The 16,409-nt window shown below is 53.1% G+C and overlaps 1 protein-coding gene across 15 annotated transcripts; it reads left to right on the top strand.

The window, feature by feature from the left end:
- Positions 1-1,610: 1,610 nt before the first annotated feature.
- On the top strand, positions 1,611-14,881 carry MOB3A (MOB kinase activator 3A). 15 transcript variants are annotated; one of them, XM_074851265.1, is made up of 6 exons: positions 1,953-7,169; positions 7,380-7,436; positions 8,098-8,191; positions 8,359-12,351; positions 14,172-14,374; positions 14,663-14,881. In XM_074851265.1, the coding sequence occupies exons 4-6, from the start codon at positions 11,934-11,936 to the stop codon at positions 14,690-14,692; spliced, it is 651 nt and encodes a 216-aa protein (XP_074707366.1). In that variant the 5' UTR covers positions 1,953-7,169; positions 7,380-7,436; positions 8,098-8,191; positions 8,359-11,933; the 3' UTR covers positions 14,693-14,881. The 15 variants fall into 15 exon arrangements, with proteins under 15 accessions (XP_074707367.1, XP_074707377.1, XP_074707373.1 ...); XM_074851273.1 differs by having other exon boundaries at positions 7,380-8,191; positions 8,359-8,458; positions 11,799-12,351; XM_074851268.1 differs by having other exon boundaries at positions 7,380-8,191; positions 8,359-8,458; positions 9,551-12,351.
- The last annotated feature ends 1,528 nt before the right edge of the window (positions 14,882-16,409 follow it).

The following is a 16,409-nucleotide window of genomic DNA, read 5'->3' as shown; positions in this document are numbered from 1 at the left end:
GGAGCGTTGGAAAAACCCTCCCAAGTGCCGGACCCCGGGGAGACAGGAGAGAGCTCCGGGGAACGGCTCCGCGTTCCGCACCGTTTGCTTTTGGGCTTCCCAGGGACTTACCACCTGCGTTTGACTTCCCTCCTTCTGATGTTTGTGAAAACTTCCCTTTGAACCAGCAGCTGCGTTTCCTGCTACTTCTCCTTTTTTTTTTATGACTTTAAACTTCAAGTATGTGCCGGTCTCCTCAGCTGCTCCTGTTCGGCCAACCCGCCCCGCAGGCAAACCAAGCCAGGTCCAGCCCCTGCGAGCCCCCGGCCAGGCTTAGGCCTGGCTCTTGCCCCTCTTGCCCCTCTCCCGGGGCAGGACCGCGGCTGCATCTGGCTCCTGGCGCTGCCAAAACCACCCCCCAGCTCCTCCTCTCCGACAGACTCAACTCCAGCGCTGGAAATCACAAAAATAAGATGTTGGAGGGCAGGAGGTGCCGGCCGCGAGCTGGGCTGACGCAGGGCGGGCTGGGGGTGGAAGGGTGCTCCGAGGGGGCCGAGGTCGTCGCCTGCTTGGCACGAGGAGGAAAAAAGGCTTTTTTTGTTAATAAAAGGCCTTTTTTGTTAATGGTGCTGCTGGGGACTGGCTCCGAAAACGCTTCTCCGGGGACTGGTGGGGGCCGGAGCGGGCCCTTCCCCGGGCCTCGTGCTGGAGCCACCGCGCGAATCCCGGCTGGGCCCGGCGCTTCCCAACCCGCAGTTCAGTTTTGCTTCTGGTTTCTGACCGTCTCTGCCCGTTCGAGGGCACCGCGGCAGCGCCGCCGTCCCGCCCCGTTATCACCGGGCAAAGCTCCCCCCAGCGCCACCGCTCGGGCCGCGCTCTGGGCTGAACGGAAAATTGAATTCCCGCGAGGAGCGGGGCGGGGGGGGGCTGCAGCCCCGGGGTGGCCGTGGCACTGCGGCTGCGCCCCCCCCCAGTCCGGAGAAATCAGAATAATAAATCAAATAAAATGGAATAGGAGAAAAAAATTTAAATAAATGAGATAGATAAAATGGAATAGATACAAATAAATAGGATGAAAGAAAATAAATAGAATAAAAGTAAATAGAATAAAAATAAATAAATTAAAGAAAACAGAGTGAAAGAAAATAAAATAAAGTGAAAGAAAACAGTAAAAGAAAATAAACCACAGTAAAATAAAACAGTAAAAGAAAATAAAATACAGTAAAATGAAAGAAACCGGTAAAAGAAAAAAATACAGTAAAATGAAAGAAAACAGAGTAAAAGAAAATACAGTAAAATGAAAGAAAACAGTAAAAGAAAATACAGTAAAATGAAAGAAAACAGTAAAAGAGAATAAAATACAGTAAAACGAAAGAAAACAGTAAAAGAAAATAAAATACAGTAAAAGGAAAGAAAACAGAGTAAAAGAACATGAAAGAGTAGAATAAACCAGAATAAGATAAGAAAATAAAATAAGCAGTTGTCTCCACGACAACGTCTGCGGTGTCCGCCCCCGACCGCGGGCCCGGGCCTCGGCGGTGCGACCCGACCCGGCCCCCCCCTCCCCCCTCCCCGAGGTCCGGTCCCGCCCACGGGAGGAGCCGGCGGCGGCGCGGCGCGGCCCCTTTAAGAGGAAGTAGGGCCGGCTGCTGGCGGCCGCGCGCGGAGAGGGGCCGCGCCAGAGAGCGCCAAGTGGTGCGGCGCGGGCGGGGGGCGGAGTGCTGCGTCGCACGAGGGGAGCCGCTTCCGCGCCGCCACGGATTAGCTGCGACCGGCCAGGTGCGGGGAAGCGGGGGGGGCTGGAGGGGAGCGGAGGGGCCTGTGGGGGAGCGGGGGGGGCTGGAGGGGCCTGTGGGGGAGCAGGGCCCTGCAAGGGGCCTGTGGGGCTGGGGGAAGCTCTGGGGGACAAGAGGGCCTGGAGGGAGGCCGGGGGTGTCCCGGGGGAGGCGGCCGCGGCGAGGCCCTGCCCGGGGGTCCCCGTCCCCGCCAGCCCCCTAGGGCGGGGGTCCCCGGGCTGTCCGTGCTGCCCTGGAGGGGGTCGCACCGGGGCGGGCCGCAACGAGCAACCTGTTGAACTGGGACTTCTAAATCTACTCTTTTTTAAAAATTACTTCTATTTTTCCCTTGGCCAGAAGATAATTGCGAGCGAGTTTCTCGTGGCTTGGCGCTCCCTGAGCTGCGGTCCGCACTTAACCCCTTCCTCTGGCCGGGGGAGGAGGCCGCTGACACCCCGCCGTGCCCCCCCCGAGCCCCCAGGCCGGCGCGGGGGGGGGTGGGAGCCGGCGGTGGGCGCAGAGCCCGGCCCTGCCCGTGTCGGTGTGTCCTGGAGGGGGGATGCTGAGCAGAGACCTGCCCGATGGGGTCACCTCCCCTTGGAAGGGGTTTGTGTGCGGGGGTCCGGGGGGTGCTACCTGCAAATCAAAAATCTCATAATGAGGAAAAAAACCGAGCACGGAGAGTAAGGGTTTTGCCAGTGTAACCGTCAGGTTACAGTCTTGGACGCTCGTGTATTTTATTCCATCTCTTTCCCCCCTGTCCTTCTCAAGCTATGCTAATAACTCTTTTTATTATAGGTAAAGGCATAGTCCTGAAGTTCAGACTCCTCGATCTCTTAAATTCTTGGGGAGAAGGGGGAATTCTCCATTTTTTTTCTGATCGTGGTGAGCTGCGGCCCTGCTGTCATGAGGGAGAACTTGTGGCGCTTGAAAGCAAACTCTTGCTCTGCTTCTGTCCCTTGCTGTGAGCTCAGGAATGCTAATCCTACAGTAGCTGCCTCTGCTGTGGTCTGCAGTACAATAATCTCAGCTCCTTCAAAGAAAACTCTTCCTGTGTGTGAGAAGGACAGACAAAAAGGAAAGGGCAGGAAGTCCTCTGGAGAGAGAGGAAAGAGGGATTTGAAGTTCTCCAGCGTGCGGCACAGATGTTTGGAAAAAGCATCTCTGTCACAGCCTCTGGTGCTAGTGAAAGGCAAGATCCCCTTCTCCCAGTGCTTGGAGCTAAGAGTGGCCACACTTTCTCGATTTCCATCCCTTCTTTGTTTAAAACCCCTTTCCAGTCTGGAAGTCTCCTGCCAAGTTGCAGGGCAGGGGGGGATTTTTGCTAGAGGTGAAATTTCCCCAGCCACCTGTTTATCACAGTCCCTAGGGCTTCGTCCTTGGACTCTGCTTCCTTTCTGAGCTCTAGGCTCACATCCAACTCTGTATTTATCTATTGATGTTTCTTGGACTGTATATTCCATATCTTAGATTCACTTTCTGTCTTAGTCACGTATTTGTGAAGTTAACTTGGGCAGGAGGGCGAACTTGTAACCCTTTAAAACCCCCAGAAAGGGAGGAGAGGAGTGCTGGGAGTTCATGCCAGCTTGGTGGTGTCGTAGCAAAAACTGGTGCTCTCGTTTTACACTGAGGAGCTGAGTGCAGGTGCTGAGCAGGGAGCTGGTTCCCTGTGCTCGGCTCACCTTTCAGGATCTGGGATGCTCTTTTGGACACGTTACTTGGGGTTGCCCAGTCAACTGTGCCATAGTCAGAAACAGAAACAGGCTCTCCTGGCTGCTTGGCTGAGGCTTAGGGAGCTTGACTCATACTCAGCACCTTGAGCAAAGTCCTCCTCCACGACTTCATCTGTCCTCTAGTGCGGGAGCTGTTTGCCAGATGCTTCCTTATCCACATTTGGCTCCAACGTGGCTCTTTCATTGATGGGCTGTGAAGCACCACCCCAACCGAAATGGTGCGATTTAGTCCCGTTTGCGGAGGTTGGACTGTGCTGCTGTGTGCCGTGTTTTGTAACTCGTGCTTCTCTGTAAATGGGCCAGGGATCTCTATGGCCACAGTACACAAAGGAAAAATGTTTCCCTTGTCAGCAGTGGAAGCATGTGGTGTCAGAGAAGAGAGGCTGCAAAACCTAACCAGCCCTGCATGCAGCGTTCAGATCTGGGAAAAGAGTTGTCTTCAACTTCTGAGTTTTAATTTCTTACACAACAGGAGAGTATTTTGTGATACTTGAGCCATAAATGCTGCTGTAAGTGGATCCATAACCAGCTTTGCTGGAGGTTTAGGAGCTTATCCTTAGAAATACATAATATCCAGCCAATGCTTTCAATAAAGAGTGCACCTTAGGCAGCGTCTTTACCCTCCCTTTTCCAGGTGCCCCTGGGAGGCAGAGTGTTCAAAGCCAGCACAAAAAAATCCATCCAGCTGTGGCAGCTTTGACTTCCTCCAGAAAAGTCTGGATGAAGTCCCTAGGTGCTAGGCCTTGTTGTTGAGTCGGTTTGAGAAGAGGCAAAAGCGGTGACGCTGCGGGACCTTCCCGTGTGCTGCCGGGGCAGGGCTGTGCCGCGGTGGAAGCGTCCTGCTGCGACCACGCTCTGTGCTGGCCCTCGCCTGCTCGGGGACTCGGGGGGGGGTGGGTTCCTGGTGCTGCGTTTCCCGGGTACCCGCTGGGTTTGGGTGAATCGTGGCTGTGGCTGCGCACCTCTGCGCTGGCTCCGAGAGAGCCGGTGGAACAGAAAATGAGCTGGAGCCATCCAAAACGTGTTTTAGTTTGAAGCAGGAGCTGAGTGAGGCCCATGGCTGCACTGAAAGGCACTGTAATATTTTTCTTCATCTTAACTGCAGGCTTCTCTTGGGGCTGCTGTTGGGGCCTTTTTTTTTTTTTTTTTCTTTTTCCTCTCGCTGTGTGGCAGGAGGTCTTATGATGTGGTTAGTCTTGAGGTGATCTCTAGCTCCACATCAGTGGGCTTATTCCTTGCCTGGAGACATGCTAACATGTTGGGTTACTGCCATATCTCCTCGTGGAGGGGAAGAGCAAGCCTCGTGGGCATCTGCTTTCAGCAGGAAACAATACTGCTTTTCTTCTGCAAGCATCATAATAACGTGGGGAGAAGATGTCGGTGGGATTAGCCCTGCCATGGGAAAGATTGGCCGTGTGGCCAGCTCGTGCTCCGGCTCAGTCCCTGGGTGGGGGAGCTCATAGCCCTGGCACCTCCTGTGATCTCCAACCTGTAGCCACGCTGTTAAAATAGTGAAAATAGTGCCTCTTGCTGTAGTTGTTTTATCAGCCTAAGTCAAAATTCACGCTCCAAACCAGTGTTACCGTTCACTTGGGTGGGGGCAGGTCCCAAAGTTACGAGTAGATGAAACTGCTGTTGGTTCAAAAATATCCCTGCCCAGTGAGGACAATAAAGTGGAACCTGCAAAAGCAGGAAGAAACGTGTAGCTCACAGCTTGGTCTCAATAAATACCACGCTGCCCCTTACAAGTCCTGCAGTGGGGGGACAAAGCCAGGCTGGAGGACAGCGCAAGGCCTTCCCGAAGGAGCAGGCTGCAAAATGTGGCCCCTCAGACCTGGAAAAGAGAGAGCTGCTGTTAGCATGCCGTCAGCCACCCACTGCCTGTGGTTTATCCTAGAAATATTTGTCTGTGCAGTTAACCTGTCTCCTGGAGTCGTGACCCAGCTTGTCAGCTTAACGCAGCGTCTGCAAAGCCTGCAGCGGATTAGCTCTGCCTCCACATGCAGCCGTCATCCCGGCGTGGACGTGTGAGCACGATCTGGGGAAACCTTCCAGAATAGCCGCGGCTCTGACGCTGCAGGAGATGCAGATCTCACGTAAGAGGCAAGAAAAGTGGCCCTAAATCAGTAATTCTGAGGGCTCATAGCTGTTCCTGTTATGCTGCAGCCATTTCTAGCCTTTCAAATGAAGATTTTTAAATTGCAGCATCTGCTGTCTGACCTTCCCCTTTTGGGGAAGGGAAAGTAGGAGGGGTGACCTTTTATAAAAGTTACTTTCTCGTGTGGCTTTTCCACCCTCTGTGGCTGTGGGGAGGATGGCTGGAAGGCCGGGGGGGGGACAACCCACATTGGAAATTCAGTCTTCTGTGCAGTTTGAAGGCGATTCAGCCTTCCCTTCCCCCTGCCAGAAAGGGTTACCCAGCCCCGCCGGCGCTCGCTCCCCTGCCTGCCTCCCCTCAGTGTGGTGCGAGCTCCATCCATCGCACAAAACCCATAACCTCCCTCCTGTCGTCGCCGCCTGGTCTGGACCTAAAGCCTGAGCTCAGAGTTGAGCAACAAACTGCCTTCCCCTCCATCCTGCTCGTGATGGTTGAAAAATGCCTCTTGCTGCTCGCTGACCTGGGCTTTCTGCTCCGCGCAGCAGCGTTTCCATCTGGTGCCTGACGGGCTCTGCCAGAGCTGCTGCGCTCACGTCGCTTGGGTCTTCTCCTAACTCAGCTATGGCTTCATTTCACAGGCCTTTTCCCTTTCTTGTATAAAGTAATGACTTTAAAATTGGTCCGCATGCATAGACTTTCAGGGGAAACAGAAGATACCAATTAAAGCCCAGTGTAACTATTTTTGATCTTTTATTATGCTGTTTCCTTTTCTTATGCACATGGCGATGCAGATAGGCTCTGCATGGCTTAGAGGCATGTGAAGAGTCTGTCCTGCTCCTCCCCAGGCCTCTTTCCGGGAAGTGCTGGGGAGATGCTGTGTCTGTTCTGCTTCTTACTTGGGAATTTCCAAATTGTGCAGCAGATTTAAATTGCGGGGTGCAGGGGTGGGGGTGGGTGGCTGGCGATCAGCAGGACTTTCTTAAAACTGACTTTGTGGTGAAATATAAAGGGCTCTTTGTTTGCCTAAACCTTGGGAATTCAACATTTCAAATGTGCGTTTCTGAATGGCTCTGTTAGGTTTGTTGTGAAGGCTGCTGCTAAAGCAGTTCCCGAAAGAAAAATGTGGATATTGTCCTGCAGAGCAGCAGAAGGACTCTGCTGGTGTCTCGCCCAGCCTGGGGCTGTAGGTGCAGCTGGGCCGGATCCACTCTCTGCTCCCTCTCCTTTAACTTCAGAGCAGCTTCTGCTGCCAGGAGCGAGCGTGAAGGAAAAAACAAGCAAAGGCGATGCCGAGGGTAACGCCGGGCAGCTGCTCAGCTCTCCTCGGGCAGCAGCGTGGAGCGGTCTCGCAGGAGAAAAGACAGAAACACCACGACAGAGCTCGTAGAGGGGAATGATTAGGTTTTGGGAAAACATTGGCAGCTCCCTGGGCCGGGAGGCCGCACTCGGTGCCAGACAGGAAGCCGGCTGACGTGGAAGTGCCGTCTCGCCGGGATTATGAATGGCCAGGCGTGCCTGCCGCGGCCGCGCTCGGCCCTCCTCCTCTGCCCCACACGCTCCCCGCCGTGCCTTGCCCTGCCTGAGGTAAGCACGGGGACAGACCTTCATTTCTCATATCATAAAACAATACCAAAGAGCAGTCGAAAACCTCATCCCGGGAAGGCGAGCTCTCGTTTGTTGCCAGACTGGTTCCAGAGGCGCAGAAACTGGCTGTCATTAGTGCCAGTCCAGCCCTGCTTGCTGTAATTGGTCTGATTCTCGCTCTCCCTATTAAAATCTCTCCTTTGATCATAGAAAACCAGGATCATCTTGTGCTGAGAAGCTGAGCTAGTGCAGAATGGCCGTGGGAAGGTATTTGTGAAAGGAGGGGGGGGAAATTATGGAAAAAACGTGCGTGTGCGTCCCTCTTTGCTTTTTTAAAGTTGTCTATTTTGAAGCCACTTTGCTTCTTGGGTGTGCTCTGTAAATTCGCTTTTCACTTGAAGCACTCAGTGCGTCTGATCTGTTGTGGCTGCTTTATCAAACTGGCACGGGTGGTTTCGTATTGGAAACTCTGGCCTGAGCGATGGCATTAGCGGTGAGTTAAGGACACCGAAAATGGCTCGGGGGGAAGGCAGGGGTGGGTCGCTGCCCTCTCCCTTCCGGGGAGCCGTGGGGACGGGGTGACTGGCACTGAAGGGCTGCAATTATAAGCAGCTGCGGACGGAGCTTTGGGCTGGACTCGGTGGGAGCGCTGAGCAGCGATTCCGTACTGGTATCATCTCGCAGGACAGCAGCGTGGCTTCTCTAAAAGGAAATTAGAGAAATCAATTCTTTTGAGAAATGCGTTGCTCACTGGGGTTTGCTTACGGGCTTTCTTACCAGTGAGGCAGCAGGATGTGAGCTGCCCCGGCACTGGGGTCACTGGGAGGGAAGTGGCCGCGTGTCTGACCCCTCCCCAGCCCGTGGCAGCCTTCGGATTGCAGCCGCCCATGAAACGGAACTTTTTTTCCTCCCCCCCACTTTGAAAAAGGAAGCTCTTTGCCTCAGTGCCTGCGAGCGCTGGTAGAAGTTGCAGAGACGGGCTGAGCAATTGCAAGAGTAATCTGCCGAGGCTGGAAACGCAGGTAGGAGCTTGCTGACGTGCTGGCTTGGTTGTTTTCTTTTTTTTTTTTTTTGCCCTGGCAGTTGTTAAACCCCTGCACAGTGTTAGCAGCGGAGGGGAGCACTGGGTGTTCCTCAGAGCAGTCATGGGACTCCTGCAAGAGGGTTTCAGGCTGTTCTGCCTCTTCAGGGAGGGCAGGATCCAGCGGGAATGCTGCTCGCTCATGGAAAGGCTCGGGACGGCGGCGGCAGATTGTGAGGGGAGGCAGTTTCCCGGTGTTTCGGAGGAGGTGACTGTCTTTCCTTTTTTTCATACCCTCTCTGAGCTGCGTGTTAAAGTAACTGGGAAACGGGGAAGCGACCGCCTGGGCTTCCTCTGCCTGATGCCTGGTTTTAAAGTAAGGCAGCAGGGCGAGGTCCGCCGTTCCCGGCGAGGGAAGAGGAATGGCAGGGTGATACACACAGCAGAAATCAGCTGGAGCTGTGAGAGCAGGGAGTAAGGGGAGAAAACGAGCTTTTGGGGAGGGAAGAGAGGGCCAGGCCTTGACACCCCAGGCTGGGCAGGCAAGTTGCCTCCTTAACCAGCATAATACTCAGCTGCTCCTCTCGTGTCCTTGGGAAGAGCGGAGAAGCTGGAGGTTGGTTTGTGCTCCAGACAGCCTGCCCCAGCCCACGGCGTGGGGCTCTCTGCGGCCGTTGTGTGATCTCGGAGGGGTGGCCAAGGTCCTCTCGAAGCACCGGTGACGTGTGTTGTAATCTCCGCTGGCTGGAAAAGAGGAGTAAACAAAATGTACTGCAGGTTTTGTTTGGGGGGGATTTTTTTTTATTTCATCTTCGAAGCTTGCAAATACTATTCAGGTGCTTTGCACGTCCCATATCCCAGTTGTTCCTAACCTTTCCTTTCTCTTCTGTGCAAGGCAGCGTCTTAGTGCTGCCCGAGCTGTGACTCTTGCCTGTGGAAGTAGGTGTTGTATGTGTGATATCATCTTCAAGCAATGTTAGGGATGCTTTTGGTGCCTTTTTTTTTTTTTTCTTCTCCTAGAGCTAAATGTTTCTTTTAGCTCAGTTGCAGTCAAAGCCCATAATTAAATAGGCTGCATCTGCTTGAAGTCTTAGCTACTCATTTTGCTAATGCCTTCAGACAGATGCTGAATCGTCTGAGACACGATTGCTGCTGTGTCAAGCTCCCCAGTTCTCATGAAGGATGTCTCCGTAGGAAATTGTTTGTAGGGTGGATACTCCCTTGATACCAAACACCCTACTAAAATCCCTTCACCCCACTGAAATGACAGTTTCTTCTGGAAAACGGTCAGTGTTTGCTTCTTGATGTGCGTGGCCAAGCCCGTTTCACCCCGTTCTCTTCTCTGTGCCGGGCCCTGCAGCCGCAGCCTGACCCCTGCTCGAGGAACACGTCCACGGCCAGTGGAAGGGACGGTGCCTGGCTGCAGTCTCGGGCCATTGCTGGAATGGGACAGATCTTACAGAAAATAAGTAGGAACAGAGTCGTACCACGCCAAGGATGCTGCCAGTCCTCCGGGGAGCTGCACGGAGGGCGATGCTCGGGCTTCTTTATGACTTGTTTGTTTTACAGGACGTTTCTTTCTCCATCTCCAGCATTGCGTGCAAGTACTTCTCTGGGACTTCCTGCTGGAAATAGCTGCAGACTCAGCACCTGCCATCCACATTGTTGTTACTTGGAGGCTGGTCCTGGCTTCGCTCCGGAGGTGGCACCACGGCGGGGTGGGCGCAGTCCCCTGGTGCTTCCGCCCCGCCGGGTCTCCTCGGCGTTTCGCCGCAGGATGTGGTGAGGCTGTGACACAGCTCTCGGTAACCAAAGCTGCTGCCTCGTGCTCAGAGGTCCCGCCGCGCTGTTCGCTACTTCCTCTAACCACGTCTGTGGTGTGATCAGACACCTCATAAGGACGTGTCTTCTGGGAGTTTTCTTATTTATTTTTTTTTGACTCTCACGCAGTAGCTTACGGGGTCACAGCAGCTGTTTTAGCAGTGCTGCGTGCAGTGAATTCACCTTGCAGCCCAGGGTGAATCTCGCCAAACCACATTAAAATGCTTTTCTGGTTTCTCCCAACACGTGTCGTGGCCCATGTTGCAACAGGAGTTTGGATCTCTCTGCTCCTGCACAGAAGAGGTTACTGAGCCTGTTCCCGCAGGAAAAGCAGCGCTAGGAAATGTTGAGCCCATTCTTAGTGGGACGAACTGAAGTGGTTTGGGTTTTCTTCCTTGCTGTAATTAAATAAGAAAACAAGAGGCCTTGGTTTAAATCTTTTTAATCTTTCTCCAGAGAAGAAATGCTGATTAGCACTATGCAACATCTGTTAGAGATGGGCTGAATGATGGCAAAGGTAGTCTTGACCTTGAATTTGTGATTTTCTTGCCAACGTTTGAGAATACTATTTACCTATTTGAACAACACTATGGCTTCATATAAATCTAAGTAGATTTCTGCTTTGTTTGCTTGCTTTCTTATGAAATTATGGAAACTCTTATTGCCAGATTCGGTAAGGCATCAGCTTTAGTTAATTTCTGTTACTTTATTTCTCTGTCCAGCACATGTAAAATAATATTTTTGGTACACACAGCTTTCTGCCTTGAGCTTCCATCAAAGAGCAGCTTGACACAAATTATACGAGGGGATGGATGTGAGAACAAAGGAGGTATAATTAGCTACAGATAAACAGAGCTGTGTTTCTCGTCAGCATTCTTTCAGATCTTAACTTGTGTCTCACCCTCTTGAAGCGAATTCTTTTCCACAGACTGGAAGAGGAGGGCAAGCTTTCCCTGGCCTTCCAGCTTTCAACCAGCCTTCGACTTGAAGTGAGCTAAACTGAAACGAAAAATATGTTTATGGTCTGTCTGCACCTGCAGAAGAGGCTGTGGTTGCTCTTAGAGCTGATGTTATTTCAGGATATTCTCTTTCTGGGTGCCTGAGCTGCGGCTGCTTCTTCTTCTTCTTGTTCCCCTCTGCCCTTTCATGTTCTGTCTTTAGCACTACGACAGCGCACGCGGCTCCTGCTCAAACGGCTGTTTCACTGGAGTACGTCTGGAAACAGACCTGAACTTTATTGTAGATTGTCATAACCTTTCCTTCTAGGTAGGCTTGTTTCCAGAGAGGGGGGGAAGTGTAGGAGAAAAATCTGATCCAGGTAAAACCCAACGTAAAGTTTTACCCTTCTCAAGTATTTGCTGTATTGGAGCTGAATAGGTGATGGTGGAGTTTCTCCTTGTTTCTATGGGGTTTGGGTCTCGGTGTGATGATGTCGGGGTGAATGGCAGCGGTCTTGCTCTGGGGGCACGGGGGGATTATGCTTTGATGTCTCATTTTGCCTCTTCCCTGTGGGGCTGATTCTTTCATCCCCACGTTGAGCGAGGGAGACCCTGCAGGGGTGACCCTTCGTTCAGCCCAGGTCACCTCTGACAGCCGAGCTGCCACTCTGCTGCAGGCTGGGCTGGAACGAGAAGGGGGATGAAGGGAAGCTGGCGTTGGTTTCCCCTGCTTCTCAGATCTGGGGCGAGGGCCCAGATGGTATCCCAGATCTCCTCCTATGGGATTTAGACAAGGTTTCCTGTTGAGAGAGCTGCTCCTAATCGCTGCCCTTCTGCGCTGCATTGCAGATCAGGACCAGATGAGCAGAGGGAGGTTTCTGTGAAGATCAGAGTTGCCCCAGCCCTGCCCCAGGAAGTGGCCCAGCAGCGCTGCGTCTCCAGCTGTCATCGCCACGGACCTGGAAAAGAAAGAAGAGAAGAAAAATGTCGCATGCTTTAAAGCAAGTGTTCAATAAAGACAAAACCTTCCGGCCCAAGCGCAAGTTTGAGCCAGGGACTCAGCGGTTTGAGCTGCACAAGAAGGCTCAAGCCTCGCTCAACGCTGGCCTGGACTTGAAAGTCGCCGTCCAGCTGCCGCCAGGAGAGGAGCAGAACGACTGGGTGGCCGTGCACGTGGTGGACTTCTTCAACCGCATCAACCTGATCTACGGCACCATCAGTGACTATTGCACGGAGCAGTCCTGCCCCGTCATGTCGGGGGGGCCCAAGTACGAGTACCGATGGCAGGACGAGCACAAGTACCGGAAACCCACAGCCCTGTCTGCTCCCCAGTACATGAACCTCCTGATGGACTGGATTGAGGTACAGATCAACAACGAGGACATCTTCCCCACTAATGTCGGTGAGTTCCGTTCCAGTGGCAGCGGTGGGGAGGGAGGCCGGTGCAGAGCCTTCTGCTTTGAGCCCTCAGGTCCTGTTTCTCTTCCAGGAGATGCTGTTGCACAGGTCACCCTTGCAGCAGAGCTATTTCCTTTTGTGCTGCTCGGGGGCTGGCAGTGTGCTAAGCTCTTCCGAGCACCCAAGAAACTTCAGAGCTCTTCTGGAGTGCTAAAATACCCAGAGCTGTACCAGCTCCCATTTGGAGCCATGGAGACCTCAAGGAAAGCCAAGCTGAGCCTGGGCAGCGAAAACAATAGGCTGCTCTTAGAACAGTCAGTCTCTGACATGACTCTTGAGCAGTTCATGCTGGACGTGGTCTCCTGAAGGACAGCTCTTTCAGAGCTGATTGCTAGCTTGGGTTCAACGCGCGTGCCCTGCGTTGGCCTGGTGATGGTGGCCGTGTTTCCATAATTAGCCTCTTTGTTATTACGGGCTGGCGTTAGCTGACTCTGCCCTTTCTAACTCAGTGCTTCCTGGCTGCACTCGGCTGCTTGCTGCAGCTGGGTGGGATGCTGACATGTGCAGGGAGGGAGGGGCAGTGTTTTATCTATTGCCAGGGTGATGGAAATGAGAATTTGGCCTCAGACACCTAAATCTACATATCCAAACGCAGCTTCGTGTGCTGGCTTTGGGACAAAGATTGTTGGCGTTTTTGTTTTTGTGCTGAATAAGATGTGAGAATTCAGGATCTAAAGCATTAGGTAAATATGATTGATCCCATTCAGAGCTCCCATCTTCTGGGATGCAGCAGAGCTCCCTCCCTCCTGCCCCGGCGTTTATCCCGTCACAGCTCTGATGGGACGCAGTTGGCCTCTGCTCCAGACGTGTCTGCTGCCTCTGCCACACCAGCATCCGCGGGGCTCCTCCACCCGGGCCAAAACGCTGCTTAAACCTGGTGCTGTGTGGGCAGAGGAGGGGAGCAGGGCCATCAACAGCCCTTTTTTCAGACAGCTGTAACACTGAAATCCTCCCCACCCGATCCTCATGTTACCCAAACAACTGCTGCGTTGCCTTTAGTTAGGACTCTTCTGCCAGACACTCTGGGGACTATAAGCAGGGTGTTTGTTCTCTTCGGGGAAGCAAGACAAGTTTCCGACAGCAGGAGAGTTGTGGTTTGGGTTTTTGTAATTTTTATTGTTGTTTTCAGCTCGGCTTTTACCAGATTCCTCACCCTTAATGCTGGCCGAAATGCTGCAGTTCTTGCAGAGCACTGAAAGGGTTTGACTGATCCTCGTTCCTCCAGAAACAACCTGTGTGAACTTTAAACTGTGATACTCTACTGAGATGGGGCGGGTTGGGCAGACTGTGGCACTGCAGGGCCCCAGCTAAACAAATCCCAAAGAACTGATGCCTTTAACAAGGTCCTTAATTTTTAACCAAAGAGCTTAACAACCTAAGAGATAACTGTGGGGAGTTAACAGCCCCGACTCTTTCTTTTGGGAAGTTGCTGGGTCGTATCTAGTATTTTGCACTGTTTATCTGAGCGTGCCAAATAGGAGTAGAAGAAAACTCTCGCAGACTGAAACAGCTGCTGGGAATCTCAGAGGCTGGTCTCTTGCTTTCAGTCTCTAGCAGCGATCGATGGTGTGCAGCGCTCTGGCATGAAATCTGTGCTTTGAAAAACCTGATCCAAACCGAAAGGAGAAAGGAGAGGGGAACTGGAAATTGCCAGGGACAGAAGCCCTTTTGTCTCAACCTGTCCGTTTTATCAATTGATTTTAGCGCCAAGGAACCAGTTTTAACTTGGCTGGAAGTTTCTCATGGTCATGTCTCCCCTCCCAGGTACTCCCTTCCCCAAGAACTTCCTCCCGGTGGTGAAGAAGATTCTCTCCAGGCTCTTCCGGGTCTTTGTCCATGTCTACATCCACCATTTCGACAGGATCACCCAGATGGGGTCGGAAGCCCACGTGAACACCTGCTACAAGCACTTTTACTACTTTGTGAAAGAGTTCAATCTCATAGACACCAAGGAGCTGGAACCACTGGTGAGTGTCTGGGTGGGCTCTGTTGGGGTCTGCAGCCAGCGCAGAAGGGGTGGGCTGGGGGTGGAGGAGTCACAGAGGTCTCTGGTACCTTCTCAAAACTGGTTGCCCAGAAACTGGTTGGGAATGGGAGTGGTGGGGGGACCTGCCCAAACCGGAGCTCTTAGTGTCACCGCATGCCTGAGAAGGGCATTTACAACTAAAGAGAGGTGAGGTTTTTTTCATCCACGCCCTCACCTGGCAATCTGGATCTTCATTCATGGTCCCTTGTCTTCTGTGTCCCTTTGACAGAAGGAAATGACCTCCCGGATGTGCCACTGAGATCAGACCTTCCTGCTCCCACCTCGGCGTCTCTTCCGAGGACTCCGAGTCCCACTCCTGCATTGGAGACGTGATTCAAGGGGAGAACAGAGACATTTTGTTAAAGAAATCTATATATTTTTAACGAGTTTCAATGTAAAAACTGTGACATTGCAGGAATATTTTTTTAAAGATGCTCTAGATAAACTAGTTTTTTATAGTTAATTTCTATAAAAAAAAAAAAAAATATTTTGGGCCACTCGATGGAAATGCTCGCTCTTGGAGGAGGGAAGAGCCACCCTTCCCCGTGCCCTCGCTGCAGGGGCGCCAAGCGAGCCGAGCCAGACGCTTCAGATAGAGCCATGTCGTGTAGCTGGTGCTGCCGTGGACGCGGTACTTCCCTCCGGACACCCATTTCCCACCCGTGAAGGGAGGTTACGTGGGGATTGGGGAAGAAATGCTGGTGTACGTGGATCCCCTGGGGTGCTGTTGGGTTCCAGCACCTCTTCCACTGGCTGTGAGTCCAGTTTTTGGACAGAGCCGCTTTTGTGCTCACCCTCCACTTGGCATCCTGTCCCCAAGGCTTGGCCCTCCTTGCTTTCCCTCTGAAAGAAGTTGGATTTGGGTTTCTTTCGTGGCTAGACCAGCGCTGCCGCTGCTAACGGAGCCTGTGCTGGAGCGCTGCTGGTGGGAACCTGCGCTTGCCTCTGGCGGCAGCTCTGGGCCGCTCCCCCCGCGCAGCCCCGCCGCGGCTCTGGGTGCGCCGTCCCCGCGGGGACGGGACCCGCTGGCAGGAGCGAACGGAGGGCGGGTGTGGGGAAGCCGTCTTCTCCTCGACCACCTGCGCTTCCCCATCGGTCCGCTGACCCTGCTGAGAAGGAACTGGGCCGCTTGCCCTCTGGCCTCGCTTACTGGCCGCGTGTGGACTGTGTTCTGCTTCCCATTAGGGTACGGAGCCTTCTCCCTCTTCCCGAGCATCCCGTCCCCACTCAGCTCGTAACCAGGCTCTGGTGTGCAGCCAGAGCCCGCCAGCCTTGCCTGCTGCTTGCACAAGCAACGCCGCTGCGTGACGAGAGCTTTGCAGTGCCCCCGAGGTAGGTAGGTAGATCTACCTAGGATTTGGGGGGGGCTGGGGGAAGCAGGGTTTACAGTAAGAGAAAAGGTTTCTATGAACAGTGACCAAACTGTACCACTAACCACTTCTTCCTTACAAAGTTTTTCTGTGTCCTGGAATCTCTGTACATACGTGACTCTTGCTTCTTGTACTATCGTTAGGACACTCATACAAATACCACTATAGTTCTCTGAAATGGAACCAATAAATTATGTTGTATTTACATAGCACGCTCCGATTGCTAAACGTCTCGTGATTACACGTTCGTCAGAGGTTTTCTATCAGCAAAACAAACATGGTGTGTTTGGACTCCTCGGGAAGTGCGCTGCAGAGCTGTTTCCTACAGTTGCTAAAAGCTCCTGGGTGTGTTGCTCCTGGCTCTGCTGCCGTAAGGTTCGATTCCTCCCGCTCTCGAGGTGCCAGGTCCGGGCTGCTCCGAGCCCCGTGCTTGTTCCCAGGGCTGTGGGGCAGAGGGGGCGGGTGCTGGAGCTCGCCCAGCACCCTGGGGTTGTCCTGACTTGTCTCTGCGCTGTCCCTCTGCCCAAGGGCTGATTCTCCCAGCTCTAAAACCTGGGTGGATGTGGGCAGGGGAGGCGAGTTCAAGCTTTTTCCAGCTTGCTGACG

This window comes from Strix uralensis, chromosome 27, assembly GCF_047716275.1.
Source record: "Strix uralensis isolate ZFMK-TIS-50842 chromosome 27, bStrUra1, whole genome shotgun sequence".
Lineage (NCBI taxonomy): Eukaryota > Metazoa > Chordata > Aves > Strigiformes > Strigidae > Strix > Strix uralensis.
This window is presented reverse-complemented; position numbering and strand designations above follow the sequence as displayed.